This window comes from Triturus cristatus, chromosome 3_2, assembly GCF_964204655.1.
Source record: "Triturus cristatus chromosome 3_2, aTriCri1.1, whole genome shotgun sequence".
Taxonomy (NCBI): domain Eukaryota; kingdom Metazoa; phylum Chordata; class Amphibia; order Caudata; family Salamandridae; genus Triturus; species Triturus cristatus.
This window is the reverse complement of record NC_140584.1, coordinates 1179867816-1179894560: the sequence shown is the minus strand read 5'-3', so window position 1 is coordinate 1179894560 and position 26745 is coordinate 1179867816. Positions and strand designations below refer to the sequence as shown.

At 49.4% G+C, this 26745-nt stretch overlaps 1 protein-coding gene across 2 annotated transcripts in view; it reads left to right on the top strand.

Moving 5' to 3' along the window:
• The window catches only part of IHH (Indian hedgehog signaling molecule), a 212725-nt gene that overhangs the window by 108498 nt on the left and 77482 nt on the right, over positions 1–26745 (top strand). For both annotated transcript variants that reach the window (XM_085650068.1, XM_085650069.1), the window contains exon 2: positions 24860–25121. In XM_085650068.1, coding sequence (XP_085506194.1) covers positions 24860–25121 — 262 coding nt within the window. The remainder of the gene's footprint in view (positions 1–24859; positions 25122–26745) is intronic.

Below are 26745 nucleotides of genomic sequence, written 5' to 3'. Positions count from 1 at the left end.
CTGAGGATGACGCCACCGTCGGCAAAGATACTGCCGCCAAACGGCGCGATGAAACAACAATGATCGGTGGGCATGACCATCAAAAAACGGTAGCGAAAATCCTGGACACAGGGGAAAATAGGACTGAGAATATAACACCTCTATCAGCAGGTGTCGAAGACGACGCGGACACAAACCAGAAATCAAATGCCAAACAGAGGAGAGCGAAAAAACGCAAAGGGAGGAAACAGAAGCTCTGCTCCAAACGTGAAGGCTTTAGGCAACTTTTCGGGCAAATTAAAACTGCAGAACAAAGCTCGAGCAATCTGGTTGAAGCAATATCACCGAATCACGAACAAGAAGAAAGAGTCGGCATTATCGATGACATCGCCCAACCAGCAAATAAAACCTTACTGAAGACAGCAGCTGATCCACAAAGCAATCAAGCAGTGGCGCCCTTACACTCCGGGTCCAAAACTACATTGGTCGACTCCGGGTCTTGGAACCGACTAATACTTAACATCTGGCCTTGCACAAAACCCATGAAAAGCCCAAAAGCCCCTATAAGTCCAAGGGAAGACAAAACAGGAAGACAGGATCTAGGACTAACCGAAAATCAAATATCAGCCATTACCAAAGAAACAGTGTCAAAATATCTAGGTGGACCAAACAATGTCAACAATTGCCCCTGTAATCCTGACTTTAAACGAACAGCTTCCACGCCGCGTAATCTCTGATCCGCCAAATGATGCAAGAGATCTAATTTCAGTATGGGAACACAACCGAGAGGGCTATCGGGGTACCAGCAAATACAGCTAGCAACACGAAGCGGCCAGCAACACCAAACAAGGACAACGTATTTGGAGGTGCTATCGATCAAGGGGAAGCCTCGGATGCCACATGGTTCATCCCGGATTTTACCTCCAAAGGAAGCCACAACATCCTCAACAGAGGCAATATCTTGCGATTATTGGCCCATATTCCTCCATTGTCATCTGTGGTAAGCTCGGACCTGAAGACTATCGAATTCATAGTTGTGGATGGTGTAGGAAAAGAAGCAACGAAGGCGACCTGGGCCTCGGCAGACATGGCACGAAAGATCCTTCTGGAATCTGAGACCTTTAAAAACTGGGGCATCACGCTGAAGCCCTTTACAAAGCCACGATACCTGGATGTACTGTGTTCTGAGAGAAACCCGAATCCGAGGGTGCATACAAAAGGTAGCAAAATCTCGGTTCTCAGGGGTGCTGTCGGGCCAAGCCGTACAGGCAGCAACGGGTCGAGCGAACTCACTCTCGGAGTACGACAGGGAAGACAAGCTCCTAATGGGTGGCAGGAACAAAGACGGTTTGTGAGAACCATAACAAACAGCAATTGACAAGTGCAGTGGCCAATAACGGAGAACTTGCAGGACCAATTGCGCTTATGTTCCTGGAACATAAATGGCCAAGCATCCAAAATGCTTGACCCAGACTTCATAGCTTACATTCGATCTTTTGATCTAATAGCGCTACAAGAAACCTGGCTTGCCGAGCCCCCACATCTGCAAGGATACCTACGTTTCTTCTCCGGCGCAAAGAGCTTAGCTAAGTATGGTCATCTAAGAGGAGGTTTGGTAACATATGTAGCTACAACCAGCTTTGCGATGGCCAAAGAAACCGGGCACTCGGCGACAGCTGCACTCGCAGTTAACCTGACTTTGACAACAGGACAAGGCAAAACAACTAATAACTGCATTTTGGTTAATGCTTATATTCACCCCAAAGGAAAGAAAAAAGCAGCGAGGGAGTTATATGCATATATTGAAGAGTGTATTACGGGGGAAAAAACAGGGAATTTAGTACTCACTGGGGATTTCGACCTCAATCTTATGGGAACAACACAAGAGGAAGGTACTACGGCACAAAATACATTCTGGGCACTACCACAACAAAGCAAGCCACTAATAGCCACTCAATCAAAATTGGGAAAGAAGGTACTGGAGGCACTAGAAAACTTCAACATAAGGGCATTAAACGGCAGGTTTGCAGGGGACAACCCGCCAGCTTCAACTTTTCACTCAAAAAAAGCGAACAGCACGCTAGATTATACCTTCATGTCACTCCCACTTTTCCAATTCGTAATATCCTATCAGATTGGGATACAAACAGATAGCGATCACTGCCCTCAGGAAATCATTATGGACCTTGCTAAGCCAATTTACGAGCGCTCGACAGCCCCCAAAGAGTCCATTTATACCGAAAATTTTAAAAAGATCAAGTATTCGACCGCAATGGGCGAATTTTTGACTGGACTGGCAAAACAACACCATTTGGAGCGCATGGGCCCTAATGAAGTAGTGAAATGGGTGCAGTTCACTACCACCTTGGGACAATATGCAACAAAATCTAAACTGCGCACAAGGACAAATAAGTTAGGCACCCTCCCTCAATCACACAGAGTGAAAATTAAAGAAATAAAATATTCAATCTCCAAGTTAAGGAGAATAGTACAGCAGGATCACAACAACAAAAGGATGCTGTATCAACTCTCTGAACTAAAAGCCTCATTAAAAAAACTTAAGTGGGAAGCAAATAGAACCTTAGAGGAACAACTCTGGGCAACCCTTCATGAGGACATAAAAAAGAATGATGGTGCAAGGTTTTGGAAAACAATAAATTCATTAACGCACCCTGCAAAAACGGAGATATCATCAAACATCACAGAGGCAATTTGGGCAGCATATCTCGAAAACCATTTTAACCGAGATCTGTTGGCCAATCAGAACATGAACAATCCTTTTCCTGTGCGAGCCCAGGACGACGGCAATAGGTTACAATGGTGCCCAATTGACCAGGACACGGCGGGAGACGCAGATTATATTTCCTTGGTACCCATAATAAAGCGGCAAATAAAGAAAGGTAGAAGGGAAGGCGCTCCGGGTCCAAATGGGATCCCGCCCGTCCTCTTCAAACAAGATATGGATTACTGGGCAGCGGCACTTGAACCTCTCTTTCGGGAGATCAGACACACAAACATCTTGCCAGATACTTGGAAGGGCTCCATTATTGCCCCCATATACAAAGCAGGGGATAGGGGCCTTCCTCAAAATTATCGGTTAGTTGCCCTAATCGATAACGATGCGAAGTATTTCGCAGGTCTAATTTTGGAAGAACTAAAAGAATGGGCTACGAGGAAATCTCTCATACCTGTCAATCAAACAGGCTTTGTTAAATCAGTGGGGACGACAACAAACATACTGACGATGGGTATGCTTATTGACAAGGCAGAGACAAAAAAACTGCCTCTGCACCTCTGCTATATAGACTACAAAGCAGCATTCGATAACATTAATCGCAACCTACTATGGACAAAACTCAATGATTGGGGTATCCCAAAAGGCTTGTTGGAGCTGTTAATTAATTTACATACAGACACTTGGATTCAGATCAAGGTGGGGGACGGCTCAATGTTGTCAAGGCGGATACAAACTAATAATGGCCTCAAGCAGGGCTGCGTGCTGGCCCCCACATTGTTCAACCTGTTCCTGGAGGACTTGGTGCCCCTACTAAACAACTGCAATTCACACTCGCCAAAATTAGGAGTCCTCAATTTGCCATGCCTCTTATATGCAGACGACCTGGTGTTAATAAGCCACACAAGAGTTGGGCTTCAAAATCTTCTGAATATGACCCAGAAATATTCTGAGTTAAATGATTTAACAGTGAACCTCGAGAAAACGCAAACAATGACAATCAGTAACAACAAAAAGAAGAAAGTTTTCTCGTGGTTCTGGAAAAACACCCGAATTAAAGACACCTCGTCGTATAAATATCTAGGCGTGAAGATTGACAGTGGCGGCCAATTTAGCGAACAAAGGGCTAGCATAAGAGGCAAAGGCACTGTTCTGGCAATTGCCTTAAAAACATTAAATAACAACCTCTCCGGCCCTTCTCTGTCCCCCTTACTACATGTTATACGTGCCAAACTGTTACCAACACTAACATATGGGAGTGAGGTCCATCGAGGCAGAGATGCCGTTATACTTGACAGCACAATCGTGTCGGCATACAGAATCATCTTCAGCCTTCCAAGGCGATCCTCCCCAGCACAGATCAGACTGGAGTTTGGAATTCGGTCACAGCTATTGGCACGACAGGGGGCATATATCTGCTCCTGGGATAAAATAAGAAAAACGACCGAAGGGACGCTGAACGAATATCTATGGAAAGAGCTAGAGCAGACCCAAAACTCACCAGCTGCAAAACACCTTGAAAAAAGCATAAGGAACACCGGGTTGGCAGGGCTCTGGGCGTCCCCTGTAGATCATAAAACACTCAACAAACTGGTGAAAAAAATCGATCAAGCTACAGTCATGGGTGCAGGATAAAGCCATCCTATCAAAAAGATCTCATGCTTGGATGGTATTAAATACATACCTGACACAAGCCTCCCAGCCTTATCTTGCCCTAGGTTACACAAAAAAAATCAAACTGTGCTTTTTAAGATATAGATTGGGCTTGTTACCATGCATCCTACATCTTCCTCACTGGCTGAGATCGAAAGCAGGCACATTATGCAGGTTATGCGGCAAAGGGGCAGAAGACATGCTGCACCTGCTATGGTCGTGTGAGGAACTGCACGAAGAAAGGAAGCTCCTGCTGAAACGCCATTTCATTCTACAGGGGGTACGCACACGAAGGAATGCAGTGCTAACCTGCTTTTCAGCACAGGACCCTCAGCTGAGCTGTAGATTTGTGAAATTTTTAAAAGTAGTAGAAAAAAAACTACCAAAAACTGATCCATGATTAACTCAGCAAAACAGGACATTTGATTTAACTTACACAGATGAATTATTTATGCTGTAGATTTTTAACGAATTTTATTATGTGTTATTGTATCGCATTGGTTTTAATTAACTGTGCAATAAATTATAAACCGAAACTAAATCATCCTTGTTCTTGCTGCCTGCTGGAGACCTTTTTTTGCAGCGCAAACAATAAATGTCACGCTCTTCCGCCAGTCAGCAGATTTCGCTCTTATTTTGTGAATTGCGACATGCTGGAGGGTCAATCAATCAATCAATACATTTGTAAAGCGCGCTACTCACCCGTAGGGGTCTCAAGGCGCTGAAGGGAGAGGGGCGGGGGGGGGTGCTGTTACTGCTCGAAAAGCCAGGTCTTGAGGTGTTTCCTGAAGGTGAGATGGTCCTGGGTCATTTGTAGGTGGGTGGGTAGGGAGTTCCACGTCTTGGCAGCCAGGTAAGAGAATGATCTTCCTCCGGTGGTGGTTCTGCGGATCCGTGGTTCGCTGGCGAGGGCGAGGCTAGCGGAGTGGAGCTGGCGGGTTGGAGTGTGGAACGTGAGGCGGCTGTTGAGGTATTCGGGGCCCGTGTTGTGGAGCGCTTTGTGTGCGTGGGTGAGGAGCCTGAATGTGATTCTTTTGCTGACGGGAAGCTAGTGCAGGTCTCTCAGGTGGGCAGATATGTGGCTGTGGCGAGGGATGTCGAGGATGAGTCGTGCGGATGCGTACTGTATGCGCTGGAGCCTTTTCTGAAGTTTGGCTGTGGTTCTTGCGTAAAGGGCGTTCCGGTAGTCCAGTCGGCTGGTGACGAGGGCCTGGGTGACCGTCTTTCTGGTTTCGGTAGGGATCCACCGGAAGATCTTTCGGAGCATGCGCAGGGTGTTGAAAAATGAGGATGAGATGGCGTTGACTTGCTTGGTCATCGTGAGGGAGGAGTCCAGGATGAATCCCAGGTTGCGTGCGTGGTCTGTGGGTGTAGGTGCGGTGCCCAACGCTGTGGGCCACCAGGAGTCGTCCCAGGCGGATGGGGATGGTCCGAGGATGAGGACCTCCATCTTGTCTGAGTTCAGCTTGAGACGGCTGAGTTTCATCCATTCCGCGACATTTTTCATTCCTTCCTGGAGGTTGGCTTTGGCGGTGGCTGTGTCTTTGGTGAGGGAGAGTATCAGCTGGGTGTCGTCGGCATATGAAAGGATGTTGAGGTTGTGTTTGCGTGCGATGGCGGCGAGGGGGCTCCTGTAGATATTCAAGAGGGTTGGGCTGAGCGAAGAGCCTTGGGGTACGCCGCAGATGATCTCGGTGGCCGCTGAGCAGAAGGGAGGAAGGTGGACTCTCTGGGTTCTGCCGGAGAGGAACGAGGTGATCCAGTCCAGGGCATTACCTTGAATCCCCGCGTTGTGGAGGCGGGTTGTTAGGGTGCGATGGCAGACTGTATCAAAGGCGGCTGAGAGGTCTAGGAGGATGAGAGCGGTTGTTTCTCCGTTGTCAAGCAGGGTCCTGATGTCGTCTGTGGCTGCGATGAGGGCGGTCTCGGTGCTGTGGTTGGCTCGAAATCCGGACTTGGATGGGTTGAGGGAGCCATTTGCCTCGAGGAATGCGGTCAGCTGTTTATTGACGGTCTTCTCGATGACTTTAGCGGGGAAGGGAAGAAGGGAGATGGGGCGGAAGTTTTTGAGGTCTTTAGGGTCCGCCGTGGGTTTCTTCAGTATGGCTTTGATTTCAGAGTGCTTTCAGCTCTCTGGGAAGGTGGCGGACGTGAGGGAGTTGTTTATGACGTTCTGGAGGTGGGGTGCGATGATGGTGTCGGCTTTGTTGAAGATGTGGTGAGGGCATGGGTCGGAAGGAGAGCCGGAGTGGATGGTGTTCATAATGTGGGTGGTGTCTTCAGTGCTGATGGGAGTCCAGCCGCTTAGGGTGGTTTTAGGGGGCGTTGGTTCTGTGGCTGGGGGCGGGGTCTGAGCTCCAAAGCTGTCGTGTATGTCGGCGATCTTGCGGTGAAAGAACGTGGCGAGGGAGTCGCAAAGGTCTTGTGACGGTGTGATGTCGTTGCTGTTGGCGCTGGGGTTGGAGAGCTCTTTTACGATGCTGAAGAGTTCCTTGCTGTTGTGTACGTTGTTGTCCAGCCGCTCTTTGAACGATGTCTTTTTGGTGGTGCGGATCAGCTGGTGGTGTTTGCGAGTGGCGTTGTTGAGGGCTGTCAGGTTTTCTGTCGTCTGTTCGAGGCGCCAGGTTTGCTCAAGGGTTCGGCATGATTTCTTCGATTCTTTGAGGTCGTCGGTGAACCATGTGGCTTTCCCGTTGCCGGGCTTGCCTGGAGGGTTCTTCATTGGTGCAAGGGTGTCGGCGCAGTTGATGATCCACTGTGTGAGGTTGTGGGCTGCGTCGTTGGTGTCCGTGGTGTTGATAGGTGGGTTCTGGCTCAGTGATGTGGTTAGCTGGTCAGTGGTGACTTTGCTCCAGCATCTGCGGGGGATCTGTTGTGGGTGGTGGTGGGATGTGGTCTTCTTGAAGGTAAAATGGATGCAGCTGTGGTCGGTCCAGTGAAGTCCGGTGGAGTGGGTGAAGGTAACGTGGCCGCTGGCAGAGAAGATGGAGTCGAGCGTGTGGCCGGCGTAGTGGGTGGGGGTGTTCACCAGTTGCTTGAGTCCGAGGTTGGCGAGGTTGTCTAGCAGGGTGGTGGTGTTGTTGTTGTTCTCCAGGTGGAAGTTCAGGTCCCCTAGGAGCATGTAGTCTGATGATGCGAGGGCATGCGGGCTGATGAGGTCGGCGATGGCTTCACTGAATTATGTGCGTGGGCCTGGTGGTCTGTAGATGTGCGTTCCTCTGAGGGTGGTCTTGGGGTCGGTGCGGATCTGGAAGTGTAGGTGTCTGGGAAATGCACTGGCTGTGATCCACATAGATATGGCGCACAATCAGTGTGCCTCTAGGGGTGCCCCTGAGAAGGGGGGAGGCAATCCCAGAGGTCCCCCAGACATCCCCGTGCAGTCACTCGCTACACCCTCCTGCAGGCCGAGCTCTGGCCTCCTTTCAAAGGCAGGCTGGCTGTTCCTGCACGGTGAAAGGCAGACTTCAAACATGTGATCCGTCTCTCACTAAAGTCCTGTTCCCAGCGCAGGCACGGCCCGTGCCCCGTGCTTGCACGAGGATCAGCACATTTTCTGTGATACAACACACTGTTCCGCCCTGTGCCTGACAGACAGACTTAAGTACGCAACACTGAGTGGGGAATGGGCTGTATCCATAACACAATGACGTGTGTTAAATTGCATAGAGACTTATGAGAAATACCTCTGTGATACAGCCCGTTCTGTGAATGCGCTCACTCACTGGTTCACTCGCGCAGCACCTCACCCTCACCCTGTCTCACTCATTGCTGTTTGCATCATTAACGGCATGAATCGCCAAGAAGGTAGTCGTCTTCTTCTTTTCAGCATCTGATATCCATGTTTCACCAGCCACGGACGGTGAAATATCATTCCTTTCACATCCAACGTCCATTACAGGGCTCCATCACGCCCTCATCACGTGGGCCGTCTCTTCGGTGATGTCATCTCACCTCTGAGAGGTCCTCTGACTGAAGCTTCCTGAACACCCCAAAAAGTAGAAGGCTGGTAGTGTGTGTCGGAGGTTCTCCCGGAACCAGGCCACGGGTTTAGTCCAAGCGTCTAGCAGACATCTCTGGTGTCTGACAAAACGGCATTCAACTGTGTGTAACTGGGAGAAAAGGGAGGGGCTCGCTCCATGGGACGCAGGAGCGCGGCACTGTGCCCAGGCGTGAGAGTAATGTTAATTACACTGGAGTAATCAGAATAATTTTGACAATTCCAAATTACTCGTTGGCTCAGAATGACCAATAATTACGTGATCTTGTCTGCTCGCATATTTACGTGTACCTTGATGGGGGGAGAGCTCAGCAACAATTTAGCGAGTAAAGCGGCTGCTTGTGCTACTGTTCGCGTCGTTTTGCATTTAGCACTATTTTCTTAGCACAAAATGCACCCTGGCGTCCGTTTTGGTGCGTTTTGTGCTAAGAAGCTAGTGCTGAACGCCGGGAGTAAACTGGCGGAAAATCCTACCCCAAGAGCACGTTTAGCGAGCTGTGTGGCTGCTCACGCGGAGACTCATATCCGTTTCCATTTCACATTATCTCTGAGCTCAAAAGGCAGCCGCGTGTCCATTGCCAATGAGAGCCGCATTTTTGTGCAAAGAAATTAGCACTCCATGCACAATTACTCTTCTCGCGTAATTCCACGATCTGTGCAGCATGTTTTGGTAATTCTGGATGATTACGCTACATGGAATTACGCGAGTTAGACCCACCTCTAACTGCCCCTGCCCGCTCTGATGTGAGGAAGGGAGGATGCGCAGAGGGATGCAAGAGTCCATGGGGGTCAGTGGCGCGCACGGGCATCAAAAACACGTGTTACACTAGGGCTGAGTAGTGGGGCACTCGGCCAGTGTCGTGGCAGGTGTTTGCCTGTGTGGGCACATTTTCCAACCCTGGCTGCTCTACTCAGCCTTTCATCCTTCCGAAGTTGAGATAAGAATAAAATATAAGCTGAGTATCCAAGAACATTTGCTATCAGCGCCAAGAAACTAGATGACAATGCGCTTTGCAAACTAGACAGTTAAGTAGATCAGGGAGAGGCCTTATCACCCTGGCACTTCCTGTTTAGTTCCCAGCAGCGTGCTGTCCAAAAGGGCAGTATAACTATCTGTGATTGGCTCAGAGCTGCATCCGCAGTCGGTGGTGCCCTGCCAGGTCACGGGGACAAAAGTCGGACCCTCCCGCCAAATAAAATGCCTTCTGCTTGTAAAAGGCGTTTATCCCATTCCTGGAACTCCGTATCTCCCGTACAACTGTCCAAGGGGCCGTAAAGCGCGGCTCACAATAGCGCAGGGTAAACACGCACCTGCTCGGGGCGCCTGGTCGCAGGGAGACGAGGTGAGCAGGCGGCGCCGCTGCCAGGCAAGGAGGAAAGATGTGCGCAGGATCACACAGAGCAAAGTTAGTACACGCCTGCATTCTTAAGGGTGAGGAGGAACTAGCCAGGTCAAGGAATGGTAGCGTGACCAGATGGCTACACAAAAACACCACTTTTCCATTCCTGGACTCTGCTGTTACACTGTATCAGCTGTGGGAGTTCAATTGGCTCAATTAAGACAACCAAGACTACATCTCCCAGAATGCACTGATATGGTAAATCAAAAGCCAGAGCTGGAAAAGTTGTCCTGGTGCCCCCAAAGGTGTAGAGGCCTTTGTCTACTTTTCAGAGACTCTCTCTTTAGACGCTAGCCCAGATGTTAGGCGTGAGAGTGAAAGAGGCAGATGTGACTATCAAGTGATGGAAAGGATTTACCCAGCTGGCGAATAGCCCCATGTCCAGTAGGGCATGTTCAGCCAGGCCTGGCTTTTTAGCCAACAGCGCAGTGCAGGCTGGGAGTTGTGTACAAATAATGCTGCAAGCCTCCTATGCAACATGTCAGACGAAAAGCCAGGACTGGCTGACTGCGTGATGCATGACGTGGCCTCTTGGCCGGAAGCAACCTCACGTTGTCCCGCCTCCTTCCGTCACTGAAAGGAAGATGGCGGTGTCAAGGTGAGGGACAGAGACGGGGACCCACCCCTGTGAAGAAGGGGCCGAGCATATTTAGCAGGACACACGTCTTCCAATAAAAGGTGCACCTCATTTATTCTGCCATTCTAAGCTATGCTTAAGGCCCTTACCCCGGAAGTCAGTGCAGGGTTTCTTTTACGTCAACACTGCCGAGTGGCATGTAATGTCTTACATCACAATTAAAAAAGTAAAACATCTTGGGCCTGGCATCTAGAGCAGGGGGCACATGTTCCCCTTGGGCCTGGCATCTAGAGCAGTGGGTACGTGCTCTCCTTGGGCCTGGCATCTAGAGCAGGAACACGTGCTCCCCTTGGGCTGGCATCTAGAGCAGGGGGGCACGTGCCCCCCTTGGACCTGGCAACTAGAGTAGGGGCACGTGCTCCTCTTGGGCCTGGCATCTAGAGCAGGGGGCACGTGCTCCGCTTGGCCTGACATCTCTAGAGCAGGGACACGTGCTCCCCTTGGGCCTGGCATCTAGAGAAAGGGGAACGTGCTCCCCTTAGGCCTGGCATCTAGAACAGTGGGCACGTGCTCCCCTTGGGGATGGCATCTACAGCAGGGGGCACGTGCTCCCCTTGGGCCTGGCATCTAGAGCAGGGGCACGTGCTCCCCTTGGGCTGCCATCTAGAGCAGGGGCACATGCCCCCCTTGGACATAGAATCTAGAGCAGGGGCACGTGCTCCCCTTTGGCCTGGCATCTCTAGAGCAGGGCACGTGCTCCCCTTTGCCCTGGCATCTCTAGAGCAGGGGCACGTGCTCCCCTTAGGCCTGGCATCTAGAGCAGGGGGCATGTGCTATCTTGGGCCTGGCATCTAGAGCAGGGGCACGTGCTCCCCTTGGGCCTAGTATCTAGAGCAGGGTGCACGTGCTCCCCTTGACCTGGCATCTGAGGCAGGGGGCACGTGCTCCCCTTGGGCCTGGCATCTAGGTCCCCTTGGGCCTGGCATCTCTAGAGCAGGGGCACGTGCTCCGCTTGGGCCTGGCATCCTGCCCCGTCCCTGCCTCTTGCCCAGGCCGCGGTGTCACCTGCTGTGAAGCCGCCCCTAAAGAGCCGGCCCAGCCCGGCAGAGCTGCTAAGGAGGGGTATGTGCTGGTTCGCGGCGACCTCTGGCGCGCCTCGTGCTGCGGGCACCGCTTCTCATGCGGAGAGCCCCACCCCGGCTGCAGGAGGCTTTGATCTCCTCAGTTTAGGAAGGATCCGGCCCCAGCACAGATGTCCGTAGATTGCTCACCACAGCCGCTAATTGAGCAAGTTGTTTTTTTTTCACAGAGGCACAAGTCTGCAAGGAGTGCGAACGCCCCGCCCTCCGCGCCCTCTAATTACTTCCCTGTTTGCTTTAGGGCGTGTCCTCCGACGGAGGTTCATGTCAGCAGGTCCGCAGAGAGAAAGCATGGCCCGCGCTATTTCCATCAACTTCTCAGGAATGTCTGCAGCATTGTGGCTCGAACTCTGCTGTTGGAGTCGAAACATGTCATCTGGTGCTAACCTTCTGCTTCGCTCTTTCTCCTGTTGTTTACATGGCTTGTGCTGTCCCCTGTCCATTCATTCCATGCCATGCATTTCCTGTAATGAACCCATGAAAAGGAATACACTCCTCACAATTTGGTCTTGCCAAGACCTACCGCAAAAGAATGGCCTAATACTTGCTCTTTTAATCTGCACTTATTCTGATGCAGTCCATCAGACGTCTCCCTCCTTTTCACTGGTGTAGCCGAAACATGTCGTCTGCTGCTATCTTATCCCTATCACTTTAACTTCTGTTATTTTAGTTGCACTGTGCTGACTCCTTTAAATTCATTTAATGTACATCCACCAATGTATAGACTGGAATGAGACAAGGTCCTCTATAGTTAGTCTTATGAAATTCCGCCGCAGCGCTGGGGAGTGCGGGGGGGCAGCGCGGTGCTCATGACTGAGCCACTCCGTCATGCGCCACGGTTGGGCTGTGCTCATGACGGAGTGGTTCCGTCATGACTCCGCCCACAGCGCAAATCGCCCGCACAGGCGGGGAATTAGCGCCGCGGCCGCCAACGGCCGCAACATGACGGAACCACTCCGTCATGAGCACACGGCAACCGTGGCTCATGACGGCGTGGTTCCGTCATGAGCACGGAACGAGTTAAATTGTTTACTTCCCTCAGAAGTGAAAACATGTGTCCGCAATAACTGGCATATCGCATTTAGGCTTGTATAAACTGATTTCAGCCACAATAAAATATGTGGATATGCAGACTTGGATTGATTTTCAAACAGATTTTATCTTCTGCTTCTAAGCAGATGAGACGAAAGGGGATGTGAATGGGAGTCAAAGAATGTTTGTGGTGAACTACAGTGTGTGGTTGTTTCCCAATTGTCCTACTCACTGTAACTTTGAAATGGTTTGCTCTTACTGGCTTTAGTCAGGGTCTCTCAACCCTTCCACGATCCCTTCTCTCCTCTGGGAATCGATTTCCCATCGGTAAAAAAGATGCACAATCAAACCATCTGAAATTTTGAGAAATCTTTTGAATTTCACATAGGACGAAATTCAGAAAATTTCACAAACTTCACTGATGTAATTTACATTTCGCCCAGGTCTACACCTAATCTTAAACATCCCCCTAAAATGAGCCCTTCCTTACAACAGTACTAACTACAAGCCTCACTCAAATCACAACCCTCTCTCTAAACCACACTCCTAACCAAATAACTACTCCCTTCCACACCGCAGAGGTACCAGGCGCTGTGTCCCTCTACTAGTCCTCCCTGCAGCACGGTGGTACCAGGCTCAGAATCCCTTAACTAGTCCCTCCACATCACAGTGGTACCAGGCTCAGAATCCCTTAACTAGTCCCTCCACATCACGGTGGTAGTACCAGGTTCTGAATCCCTCTACCAGCCCCCACACCTCACCTGCAGCAGTCTCTAAATCCCCACACCTCAGTGGCAGCAGGGTCTGTATCCCTCTACCCCCCACACCACAGCGGCAGCAGACTCTGAATCCCTACACCACAGCAGCAGCAGCCTCTGAATCCCCACACCACAGTGGCAGCAGGCTCTGAATCCCCACACCACAGTGGAAGCAGGCTCTGGATCCCCACACCTCAGTGGCAGCAGGGTCTGAATCCCTCTACCAGCTCCCAAACCACAGTGGCAGCAGGGTCTGAATCCCCACACCACAGTGGCAGCAGGCTCTGAATCCCTACACCACAGCGGCAGCAGCCTCTGAATCCCCACACCACAGTGGCAGCAGGGTCTGAATCCCTCTACCAGCTCCCACACCACAGTGGCAGCAGGGTCTGAATCCCCACACCACAGTGGCAGCAGGGTCTGAATCCCTCTACCAACCCCACACACCACAGCAGCAGCAGGCTCTGAATCCCCACACCACAGCGGCAGCAGACTCTGAATCCCTACACCACAGCAGCAGCAGCCTCTGAATCCCTACACCACAGCAGCAGCAGGCGGCAGCAGGCTCTGAATCCCCACACCACAGCGGCAGCAGACTCTGAATCCCCACACCACAGCAGCAGCAGGCTCTGAATCCCCACACCACAGCAGCAGCAGGCTCTGAATCCCCACACCACAGCAGCAGCAGGCTCTGAATCCCCACACCACAGTGGCAGCAGGCTCTGAATCCCCACACCACAGCAGCAGCAGACTCGGAATTGCTGCACCACAGTGGCAGCAGGCTCTGAATCCACACACCACAGCAGCAGCAGGCTCTGAATCCCCACACCACAGCAGCAGCAGGCTCTGTATCCCCACACCACAGCAGCAGCAGGCTCTGAATCCCCACACCACAGCAGCAGCAGACTCGGAATCGCTGCACCACAGCGGCAGCAGGCTCTGAATCCATCTACCAGTCCCCACACACCACAGCGGCAGCAGGCTCTGAATCCCCACACACCACAGTGGCAACAGGCTCTGAATCCCCACACACCACAGTGGCAGCAGGCTCTGAATCCCCACACCACAGCGGCAGCAGACTGAATCCCCACACCACAGCAGCAGCAGGCTCTGAATCCCCACACAACAGCAGCAGCAGGCTCTGAATCCCCACACCACAGCAGCAGCAGGCTCTGAATCCCCACACCACAGTGGCAGCAGGCTCTGAATCCCCACACCACAGCAGCAGCAGACTCGGAATTGCTGCACCACAGTGGCAGCAGGCTCTGAATCCACACACCACAGCAGCAGCAGGCTCTGAATCCCCACACCACAGCAGCAGCAGGCTCATTATCCCCACACCACAGCAGCAGCAGGCTCTGAATCCCCACACCACAGCAGCAGCAGACTCGAAATTGCTGCACCACAGCGGCAGCAGGCTCTGAATCCATCTACCAGTCCCCACACACCACAGCGGCAGCAGGCTCTGAATCCCCACACACCACAGTGGCAGCAGGCTCTGAATCCCCACACACCACAGCGGCAGCAGGCTCTGAATCCCCACACCTCAGTGGCAGCAGGCTCTGAATCCCCACACACCACAGTGGCAGCAGCAGACTCGGAATTGCTGCACCAATCGCTGAAATGATCCAGTCCTGCAGATGGCAATCCCTATGGCCGTGCCAGTCCCATGACTCCATACTGCTCAAGAAGTGAATGGGCACTCGGTGCCTGTGCTCATATGCCATCTGTTCTTAGCTGTGACATTAACGGTATTCCCTTAACCACCAGTGAAGGACCCATTTATGTGTCAATGTTCATCAACGTATGCAGAAGAAAAGCCATGCTTAATGAGTCAAAATTAAATAAATAAGTGCTAGGGCCCAAGATATTTCTCAAAAGGCCTGTGCAGCTGGCGCCAGCTCCTGCCGCTGCTGCTGGATTCCAGGACTACACAGCTACTAATCATCACACTCCTACTCCAGGCCACCCACCAGCTGATATTTATTTTTAATGTGTATCTGTTAAAAACTGTCCTGATGCGTTCACTTAAAAGATTGAGAAACACTGCCACCATGTGGTAAACTGTTATAAGTGCTAGTGTTGAGAATTAAGGACCTGATTAGGATGGGGAACGACTGACTAGCCGCCGGCGGTCCTGCTGTAAGGATTATAATGTGACCGCCTGCAGGGTGGTCGCACCGTGTATTCTTTGCATTGCCGCGGGTGCTGCTGGCTGCAGCACCCACCGCAATGCAAAGAATGCACCCTGTACATATCCCTGCACTATGTGGCAGGTACCATGCTGTGCCTGCCACATGGTATAGGGATATGTAGGTGGGCACCTAGGTGCCCCCAAAAACGAAAACTGAAGGCCAGGTGGGCAAGGAGGGCCTGCTACTGGCCCACAATGTCCCTGTCCGTCTGCCTTTTCACAGCAGGTTCACCGCCATAAAAGGGCCGGCGGAAAGGAACATTGGAATGCCTACAGTGGTGCCTGGCGGGCACCGCCACCACTGTAGGCATTACTCTGCCTCCCCCGCACTGGCAGGCTCAAGGAGCCCGTTGGATGTGTGGCGGTAGTTCTTGCCAACTGCCAACAAACCACCAGTCATCCTAATGTGGCGGGTGGGAAACTTGCTTAGGATGGCGGTGAGATCGCTACCGACGGGCTGTTGGTGGCGGTCTTACTGCCATCCTAATCAGCCCCATCGACTCAAATTAAGCACTGAAGAAAAGATGGATTATATGTAACATATTTTTCAATTTAAAAATCAGCTCTGAAGGATGGTACAAACTTTTCAATTTTGTGCATGTCTGGCCAGTTGGTCCTTTAGAATTCCAAACATGGGACCTTAAAGAGAGATGCACCATATTTGTGATTTTTCTAAAGCTGTAATGTCCTGATGAAATAACTGAAGCTTTAAGAACTGTGTTAAGGGGGAATTAAAAACAGCAAATAATGAATTATTCTATCCACTCAGTTTGAACTGTATTTAGGTGTTTGTGTTGTTTATTTCCCTCTTCAGACAAAAGCCCTTGTTTCAGGCTATCAAGTAGGAATGTTTTGACTTCCAGGACAAATGTGCACCTTTTTAAATGGCTAATTACAGCAATTAAGAGTAAGGGGGGGGGGACATATTATGCAGCAGACGATAGAATATGTTGCAAATGTGGCACGTTCATAAGTAGGGCTCCAGTTTATGGTATTTATTTTTTTACATTTCCATCTGTATTTATCCATAATAATTTTTTGCCCATCTTATTGCTATTTACCCCAATTTATTTTGTGTTTTGAGAATAAATGGAGTTGTAAAATGTTATATTACCACATTCATTTTACTCTTATCCGGGCACTCATACGCGGATGCCTCTTGGCGTTTTAGCAAATTTAGCAGCCGTATATAAAAAAAACAGTACAATCACAGGTACTTATTAGCATTATACTACAAATGCACGTATTTGAGGAAATCTCGTCCTGTGGTTTGACTCCCCGAGCTGTCTGCTCATCTTTTGTCTGGAGTTCATGAAAGACCGCAGGAAGAGTCTTTCACAAAAAGCACAATTTTCAGTATTTTTCCGCTTTTAAAAATACAGGCAGGAAATACATTGTTTTCTCTCTGTATTAATCCGTAAAAATCTGTAAAAATGGAAAACTGGGAGCTTTATTCATAGGTGCAGTGGTAAAACAATTACATGTTGTCAGTGGCCCTGCCTGTAGGCGACAGGTGCCAGATCCCCGTGCCAATCCGATAAGTCCATGCAGTCCTAGAAGTGGCAGACTCTGTCTATCATTGTCTGTCCAGGAACTTTAATTCCTGTGCCAATCCTGCCCTTCATGACTGTGGTCAACTCTGTCCTACTGTGCCAACCAACTGATGTGGTCGCAGAGATGGAACGCCTGTGCCTGTGCCCCGGCAGCTCTGCCCATCCCTGGAGCCTGGGCTGGGATGTGCCATCCCTGAATCCATCCACGGTGCCTCCTTCCCTCAACTGAACCCTGAACCCTGACTGGTGGCACAGTGCGTGTGTGTGCCAGTCCCCCCGAAACCCTAATCTGTTCCTTAACCAAAGGCCGTCCCAAAGGGGGGGGCGGCCTGAGTTGGTTTGCCCAAAACCTTTTGGGGTGCCCACGCTCCTAGTATGTAAATACGGTACTTGAAAAAACACTTCTTTTGTTCCTTTCCTGTTCCTATTTTGCTTATACGTTTATGTACAGTCAGTATTTTATGTTTATAGGATGTCATTTGACTGAAGATCATTATTTGTCTCATTTTGAAAAATTAATAGAGAATTGAGATAGAAAAAACCAAAAACATGTATTTGCATACAGAGCAGATCTAACCTGTTCCTTTGCAATGCAACTTAAGCAGCAGGACCACTATCTAGCGACAAAGACTGCGTTATCTTTATTCAAGACAGTAAAGAGGGCCCTGCAAACGTTCTAAGCACCTGGCCCCACAAAAGCTTCTGACATGCCTGTTTTAAGGACACATATCTACATCCATTCCGTGCAGTCATCTGCATCAGAGTGGCTGAAGCACTCCCCAAAACAAGACCATTCACCGCAGCAGGAACATTGATCTGTTCAATAAAATACATATGTCAGGTAATAGATATGCATGCTGAATGGAAAATACCTTAATGAGACAACATACGTGTGTATGCAAGACCATGTAAATATTGCTGCTTCTACGGACATAGATAGGGGTATATATGCAGGGGCTATTCTCGCTACTAAAACATTACTGTCAGTTATATATATATTCATGCATGCATATGAGTACATAGTTAAATATGTGTGCATGTCTCTATACATGTGTATATAACAACAACATGTGTGACATCCCTCCTCGCTCTGACTCATCCTTCTAACAACTATGAACCCTGAACACCCTTCCCCAACTTCCACCCCCTTTTTATCCAATTCACCCAACTAACAGGTTCACATGCCCACTACTCCCAGTAACAGCTCACAACTCCCCTTTCTATTCTATTCTAACATTGTATCCATTCTGAAAACACTGCTGAATGCATGAGGCCTCAGGAGCACAAACTAAATACATTTACTACAACTGATTCACAAGGAAAACAGGAAGCACCTAATACCAATCGACTAAGTGTATAACTTTAACTCTAATCATGGGTTCTGGAGTAGCGTGCTACCCGCCACAAAGCGCTTCAATGCCTTGTCAGGGGTAGTAAGTGAGCAATAAACGCAATTTACAATTACAACTACAGCAGAGCCGTCCTGCCTCACCCTGAAAACCCACAACCCTTTAAGTCCAACACGTTGACCTAAAACAGACACATTTCTTGGCCCACGACAGCACAAGTCCACAGTCCTCTTCAGACCGTTGTCTGTGATGAGACCTCACAATCACCTAGAATGAAATTCCTAAGACAACGTAAGGTGCTGTGATGCCACACTAAAGGCCGATCATGCCTTATAACAACCACAGCAACAATCCAAAGTACAACAGTGGGGGATCCTGTGAAGGTTTAATGATCAGGTGTGGATCCTGTGAAGGGTTATTGGTCAGGAGTGGATCCTGTGAAGGTTTTGTGGTCAGGTGTGGATCATGTGAAGGTTTAGCGATCAGGAATGGTTCCGGTGAAGGGTTAGTGTTCAGGAGGGGATCCTGAGAAAGTTTAGTAGTCAGGTGTGGATCCTGTGAAGGGTTAGTGGTCAGAGACGGATCCTGTAAAGGTTTAGTGGTCAGGAATGGATCCTGTGAAGGTTTAGTGGTCAGGGGTGGATCCTGTGAAGGCTTAGTGCTCAGGGGGGATCCTGGGAAGGTTTAGTGGTCAGGAGTGGATCCTGTGAAGGTTTCGTGGTCAGGAATGGATCCTGTGAAGGGTTAGTGTTCAGGAGTGAGTGGAGTCTGAGAAGGTTTAGTGGTCAGAGATGGATCCTGTGAAGGTTTAGTAGTCGGGGGGAGCCGGGGGGGGGGTGGGGGGGGGCGTGTGAAGGTTTAGTAGTCAGGTGTGGATACTGTGAAGGGTTGGTGTTCAGGAGTGGATCCTGAGAAGGTTTAGTGGTCAGAGATGGTTCCTGTGAAGGTTTAGTGATCAGGAATGGATCCTGTGAAGGGTTAGTGTTCAGGAGCGGATCCTGAGAAGGTTAAGTGGTCAGGAATGGATCCTGTGAAGGTTTAGTGCTCAAGGGAGGATCATGTGAAGGTGTAGTGGTCAGAAGTGGATCCTTTGAAGGTTTAGTGGTCAGGGGTGGATCCTTTGAAGGTTTAGTGGTCAGAGGTGGATCCTGTGAAGGTATAGTGGTCAGAGGTGGATCCTGTGAAGGTTGTGTGGTCAGGGGTGGATCCTTTGAAGGTTTAGTGGTCAGAGGTGTTTCCTGTGAAGGTTTAGTGGTCAGAGGTGGACCCTGTGAAGGTATAGTTGTCAGAGGTGGATCCTGTGAAGGTTTTGTGGTCTGAGATGGATCATGTGAAGCTGTAGTGGTCAGAGGTGGATCCTGTGAAGGTTTAGTGGTCAGAGATGGATCCTGTGAAAGTTTAGTGGTCAGAGGTGGATCCTTTGAAGGTTTAGTGGTCAGAGGTGGATCCCTGAAGGTGTAGTGGTCAGAGGTGGATCATGTGAAGGTTTTGTGGTCAGAGATGGATCATGTGAAGGTGTAGTAGTCAGAGGTGGATCCTGTGAAGGTTTAGTGGTCAGAGATGGATCCTGTGAAGGTTTAGTGGTCAGAGGTGAATCCTTTGAAGGTTTAGTGGTCAGAGGTGGATCCTGTGAAGGTGTAGTGGTCAGAGGTGGATCCTGTGAAGGTTTTGTGGTCAGAGATGGATCATGTAAAGGTGTAGTGGTCAGAGGTGGATCCTGTGAAGGTTTAGTGGTCAGAGATGGATCCTGTGAAGGTTTAGTGCTCAGGGGAGGATCCTTTGAAGGTTTAGTGGTGCGGAATGGATCCTCTGAAGGTTTAGTGATCGGGGCGGAGAGATGGAGAAGGTTCAGTTGAACGTCCTCCCTGGCTGAGGCTGGATATTCTCCATGGCTGGATGTAGGCATACAACATATTTACCATTAGTTGCCTCAAAGACCCTATAGTTTGTCCAGCAGGTGAACATTAGTCCCAGTAAAAGATGCCACCTTTTATCTGTCACGCACCCAGAGAATAGAACATGTTTTCCACTCTGAGAATCCTCATATTATCCTATGTTCTGCATCTATGGGAAGATTGCAGCAAACCTTTTTTCCTAAATAAATCAATAGGCTGGACTCAGCAGCATTGATTTTGGGATCCTCGAGGTAGGTTCAACTTGACTGATGCCCGTGGGGACATAAAGTAATTCTAGAAGTGGTGAGGAGCAATGGCCAATGACCACCTTTCTTCGTAGAGCCAGCCTGGCACTACACGAAGGATGCCTCTGCTGGAAGAAGCATAAGAGTCGTAGAGCTCAGACGCGTCAAATATCACTTCATTCAAACTTTGGACAAATTGTACGGGTCTTTCCTACATCTCCTTATTATTACTATGATGATCTGCAAACCATGATGTGCCTTGAAGCCCATAAAATTGAATGAAGCACAAAACTAAGGCAGATCTTGCGGATTGCACGCTTGCGCTGGAAAGGCAGACTTCTCTCATCCTAGACTTCCAGCACAGGCTCTGACGGCTGCAGTCCTCCTGAGACAGGCTCAGTTGTGCAGGATCTTGCTATCCAAAGATGGACAGAGCTAAGGTATGTTCCGGCTCTGCGTGCCTGTTCACCCCTTGAGTGTGATGTAGCTTTCTCCCGTCATAGGGGGCTGCAGCGCGAGGCAGAGTATGGTACCTTCTTCCTTTTCATTTTTCGCTTAAATTTCGCTCCAGGATGTCCAGGGTCCATCCACTGGCCATCACTGGGACTCCCCATCACAAACATTGTTTTATACCCTGTGACTTCACCCACCTCATTTCGATAGTTTTGTTTGGTTTTTGATTATTTAAGACACCTTTAGGGAGGCGTGATGTCGCAAAGATACATTTACATGCAAGGATTCTAAATGGAAATCATTCACAAAGTCTATGGCTTTCGTGAATCATTTGGCATGGAAGTGGTCCTTGGGCCATTGTATTGGACTGCATTGTAACATTTATATAACACCCCCTGCTGTGGGGCACTGAAACTCTTGTCTGCATGAGTAAAATGCAGCATTGTGTAAGGTGTGTGGGTGGAAGGGTGTTGTCTTTCTTTTGATTCTATGTGGGAAGTGTTTCCATGTCGTGCGTGAGGCCAGCCGAGATGCGGTTATCGTGTTATGATTGCAGCGCTGACTGCGATGGGTGAAGAAGTGTGAGAGACCGGGGTGCAGTTTTGGTTTTTAGTACGCGGACCGCTTTGATCAGCCCTGCACTTCCCACTGTGCCACTCTTTATGGTCACAGTACACTTTGCTGATTGCTGCCCTGGGTTGTTCATTCTGAGAATTTAGTTTATGTTTATGGTTCTGAGAAGGTGTAGGTTGGAGTGAGAGAAGGTCGAGAGACCTACTGGATGGACTTTAGAGCAGTCAATCTTATACGACTGTCAGTGTAGGATGTCAAGGAGCGGCCGTGGCATGTCGTTTCTTGGGAGCTGCCATTTTGGGCCAGCGGCTTGTGGCTGATGTCTCCATTCTTCTATGCCTGTTCCGCTGATGAGTGGTTTATGCCTGTTCACTGGTGCAGTTCTTGGTGATGGAGATGCCACTCAGCAGTTTTGTCTTCTCTGAGTGTAAGAGGGTGAAGCGGTATAAAGGTGCTATCACGTGGCTTGTTTGAGCTACCATCGGTTGCTGATGCTATAATAGGGTAAACATCGCTTACCCCAAAATCGGAACACCGTATGCCATTACAACGCGGTCTTTACAACGACTGCGTTGTTCCAATGCATGACATTACTCCTCAAGTTGTTACAATGACTTGCTCAATGGGTCAGAAGGTGTTGGATTGAAAAGCTAACGCCTTCCCTACTGTTGACAGACTGGAGTTGGAACAGTAAATTACACTATTCCAACATCAAGCGCCCCCAGAGCAAGTCAGTGTAACGACTTGCGGAGTAATTGACATGCGTTGTTACAACACAGTCATTGTAATGACGGCGTTGTAATGGCATGTGTAAACAAAGCATGTGGGGTAACGAGACATCTTCCTAAAATAGCATTAGTGAGGGCTGGGAGGGTGATGCATGAATGGACACTGGCATGTCATACCAGGCCAGACACAGGTAAGCCTTCCAGATCTCACTCAGACATATAAAGGTGGTGGAGTGTTTGCCAATATGAGGAGTGTACAGTTCGACCTGCACTTGTAGACTGTACTCCATGGCGCGACGACTGTTCTAGGTTCGATATAAGAGGATGGTGTCATGTTATAGCGCCTCGTATGTACTGTCCATGCTCCTGGGTGCTTCACTGTTTTCTAGTGGTGATTTCAGTGCCACGCACTGAGACCGGTGGTGTGATGACCCGTGGTTGAGCCTGGAGCGCAGTGTACTTTCCTTTTGTATTGCTTGAGTTTAATTTGTAGCTACAGTGATTCATTTCCTTGGGGGCTCTGGATGCAAAGTGCTCTGAGCATTCGCTGCTGTGTCGGCCATCACCCCATTGTTACTTTTATAGTATGAGGCAGTTGTAGGTTGTGTGCTCGGGGAACCGGTTCCTGGGGTGTGATTCTGCAGCGCTGCCCTGATGCCAGACATTCATTATTAAAAAAAAAATGTTTTATTGGTTTTAGGAACAAAATAACATTACAGTTCAGTAACTTGTCCCGTCCCCCCACCTCCCCCAAACCTCCTAAACAAGGAGAGAGACGCGAGTCACACCGCGTGCAAAGGAAGATCAGTCCAGACACAACACTTTGATCACAACTGGTGTCATCACATCCAATGCAGCAAACCAGCCCATGCTTCACCCATGGAGCAGGCCCTGCCTAGTGAAGGTTTGTCGCTCTCTTGTTTTCCTTTTTGTGAGACAGGTTCCAACCCTGGCCCATCCGACTGCACGTTCATGGAACCGTGTGACTTCAAATGTCTTTTAGTCTGTGGGTTTCTGGGAGAAGGGTGTGGAGATATTGTGGTATTCCAATAAGATGCTTTCATTTAGTGTCAGTGGCAAGGTTAACAGTCACGATGGTGCGTGGCGGGGCCAGAGGGTTCTCATTGGGTGGTGGGTGGCAGGACGAAGGGTTCTCATTGGGTGGTGGGTGGCGGGCCGGAGGGTTCTCATTGGGTGGGGGGTGGCGGGCCGGAGGGTTCTTATTGGGTGGGGAGGGGGAGTTAAGGAGAATGGAAATAATGTAAAATATATATTTTTTCAAAACTTACCCACTCTTAGAAGTGTGTTGATATAATTGTTGCACTGCACCATTGGAAGTATGTTTATATAATTGGTGCACTGCACCCTTGGAAGTGTGTGTATAATTGATGCACTGCACCCTTGAAAGTGTGGGTGTGTAGAATTGGTGTACTGTACCCTTCGAAGTATTTGTGTATAATTGATGCTCTGCACCCATGGAATTTGGTGTATAATTGGTACGCTGCACTCTTGGAAGTGTGTGTGTATAATTGGTACACTGCACTCTTGGAAGTGTGTGTGTGTGTAATTGGTGCCCTGCATGCTTTGACGTTGGTGTATAATTGGTGCACTGCACCCTTGAAAGTGTGTGTGTATAATTGGTGCACTGCACCCTTGAAAGTGTGTGTGTATAATTGGTACCCTGCATGCTTGGAAGTTGGTTTATAATTGGTGCCCAGCACCCTTGGAAGTGTGTGTATATTTGGTGCACCACACCCTTGGAAGTGTGTGTGTGTGTGTTTAACTGGTGCACCGCACCCTTGGAAGTGTGTGTATAATTGCTGCCCTACATGCTTTGACGTTGGTGTATATTTGGTGCACCACACCCTTGGAAGTGTGTGTGTGTAATTGGTACACTGCACCCTTGGAAGTGTGTGTGTGTAATTGGTACACTGCACCCTTGGAAGTGTGTGTGTGTATAATTGCTGCCCCACATGTTTTGACATTGGTGTATATTTGGTGCACCACACCCTTGGAAATGTGTGCGTATAATTGGTACACTGCACCCTTGGAAGTGTGTGTGTGTGTGTATAACTGGTGTACCGCACCCTTGGAAGTGTGTGTGTATAATTGGTGATCTGCATGCTTGGAAGTTGGTTTATAATTGGTGCACAGCACCCTTGGAAGTGTGTGTGTAATTGGTACACTGCACCCTTGGAAGTGTGTGTGTATAATTAGTACACTGCACCCTTGGAAGTGTGTGTGTGTATAAATGGTGCACTGCACCCTTGGAATTGTTTGTGTATAAGTGGTGCACTGAACCGTTGAAAGTGTGTGTGTGTGTATAATTGGTGCACTGCACCCTTGAAAGTGTGTGTATAATTGGTGCACTGCACCCTTGAAAGTGTGTGTGTATAATTGGTGTATTGCACCTTTGTAAGTTGGTGTATAATGAGGGCACAGCAGTAAACTATGAGTCGGGTCTAAAGCGTGTGCCGTGACACCTCTTCGGAGGTAGCTGTGCGCTCTATAAATGCCATGAATTGAATTGAATTTTCAGGGAGGTAGTGGGGGGTGTAACTGCATGACCCTAAAAACGTTTCTCATCTTGTCCCCGCCAGCGCTGCAAAGACCGGCTAAACTCCCTGGCCATTTCTGTCATGAACCAGTGGCCCGGGGTCAAACTGCGGGTCACCGAGGGCTGGGATGAAGATGGTCACCACTCTGATGAGTCGCTGCACTATGAAGGACGAGCGGTGGACATTACCACCTCAGACCGGGACCGTAACAAGTACGGCATGCTGGCCCGGCTAGCGGCGGAAGCCGGATTCGACTGGGTCTACTACGAGTCCAAGGCACACATCCACTGCTCGGTGAAGTCCGGTAAGCGCTTAACAGCTACTGAGAGCAGTTTCTTGAAATGTGGGGGTAGGTTGTCTTGTTCATCTCTATTATTCTTGAAGATGTTTCAACTGATGGAGTTTGGGTCCAACAACACTATTCCATTGATCAGCCTTCTTCAGGTTTCATCCACATTCACCATTCTGAGCTTGAGGTATCGTCTTCATCCCTTCTAGGGCATTTCCTATACCCACTGGGTTTTTAACACCATGAGGGGGGACACAGACCACTTGGAGCAGGCTTCACAAACACACACATTGTACAATGTACGTAGAAACCCTCTTGGTGTTAGATAAGAAGCCGCTGCTATTCACATTCTGTGTACATGAGAACAGATACCGCTATCCATACATCTTAGAAGGGAAGTTTAGAGAGCGGGTCTATCTCATGCGGTTGTATGATAGAATCACGCATGCGTTTACCACACATGCATTTACAATGCAGGCAGTACAACGAACGTGTTGTTACCACTCGTCCCTTTACCACGCAAGTCTTTACAACAACTTGCCTTAGGGAAGCACCGGCCTCTGGAATTATATAAATTAGAATTTCAATTCCAGTCCGCACAACAGTAGGGAAGGGCCAACTTTAACGATGGTGGCGCTCGGTGCAACAATCTTTTTTGATGCCCTCCCATCCTCCCCATGACCTCCTCCTTGGAGTCCCTCACTACCACCCGGCAAAAGTGCCCCTCATCTCTCCATAGCCCCTCTCTCACATACATTTAATTTGTCTAAAAACTCTGGTAAAGGCTGGCTTTACTAATTCACTCAGCTATCCACATAGAATACAGATCTGTTCTTTGCAGCAGGCATATTAACCCTCTGCGCTACTTTATGGTGAGTCAAAACTGCCACTGGACAAAACTCAGATTTCTCTCTCTAGCAGGAACCTTAATTACAAGAGTTATCTTGACATTCTTATTATTGCCTGAAAACTGGACACACAGGGAACACTGCAGCAGTTATTGCTAAACAAGTGCCCCCTCCCCCTCCTTAGGTCGGTGCCCCCCTCCAGGTCAGCGGCCAGTGCAGCCGCACTGGCCGCACAGCCCCAAAGCCGGCCCTGGTTGGTGGACTAGTCTATATTCCATCTTAGCCAGTGGCCTTGAATCAGTTGCACAATTAGAACTCAGTACTTGTGGGTCCACTCTCGTGTTATGCAAATTGAGAGGGTGAAGATGGGGCCAATGGCCAACCAGAGAACCACAGGAGTCTTGCTCCATCCACTTGTCACTCAAAGCCCTGCACGCGGTCCAGACCACTGGCAGGAAGTCCCTCCTTCACATGGGTTCGAGGCTGCTTGCAGCCGTTCACTGATGACGGTTCAAGAATGAGGAATTACCGTTTAAGGGTTGGATCTTTGCCTACACCAGAGCCAGGACTAAGGATATTACGTCAGAAGACTTGGGTTTTCTCGTGCGATAAGTGTTCCGCTCGTTTTCCAGGCCCCTGAATCGGACACAGCCAGGCAGTGATGCGCAATTGTTTCTGGAATGGATTCATGGTAAAAGCTAAGAATATTTCCAAAAACAGTTCACCACATGAATTCATTTCAAACAACTTCATTGGCAACCGGTCTTCGCATAGCGCCTCGTCAGCAGTAG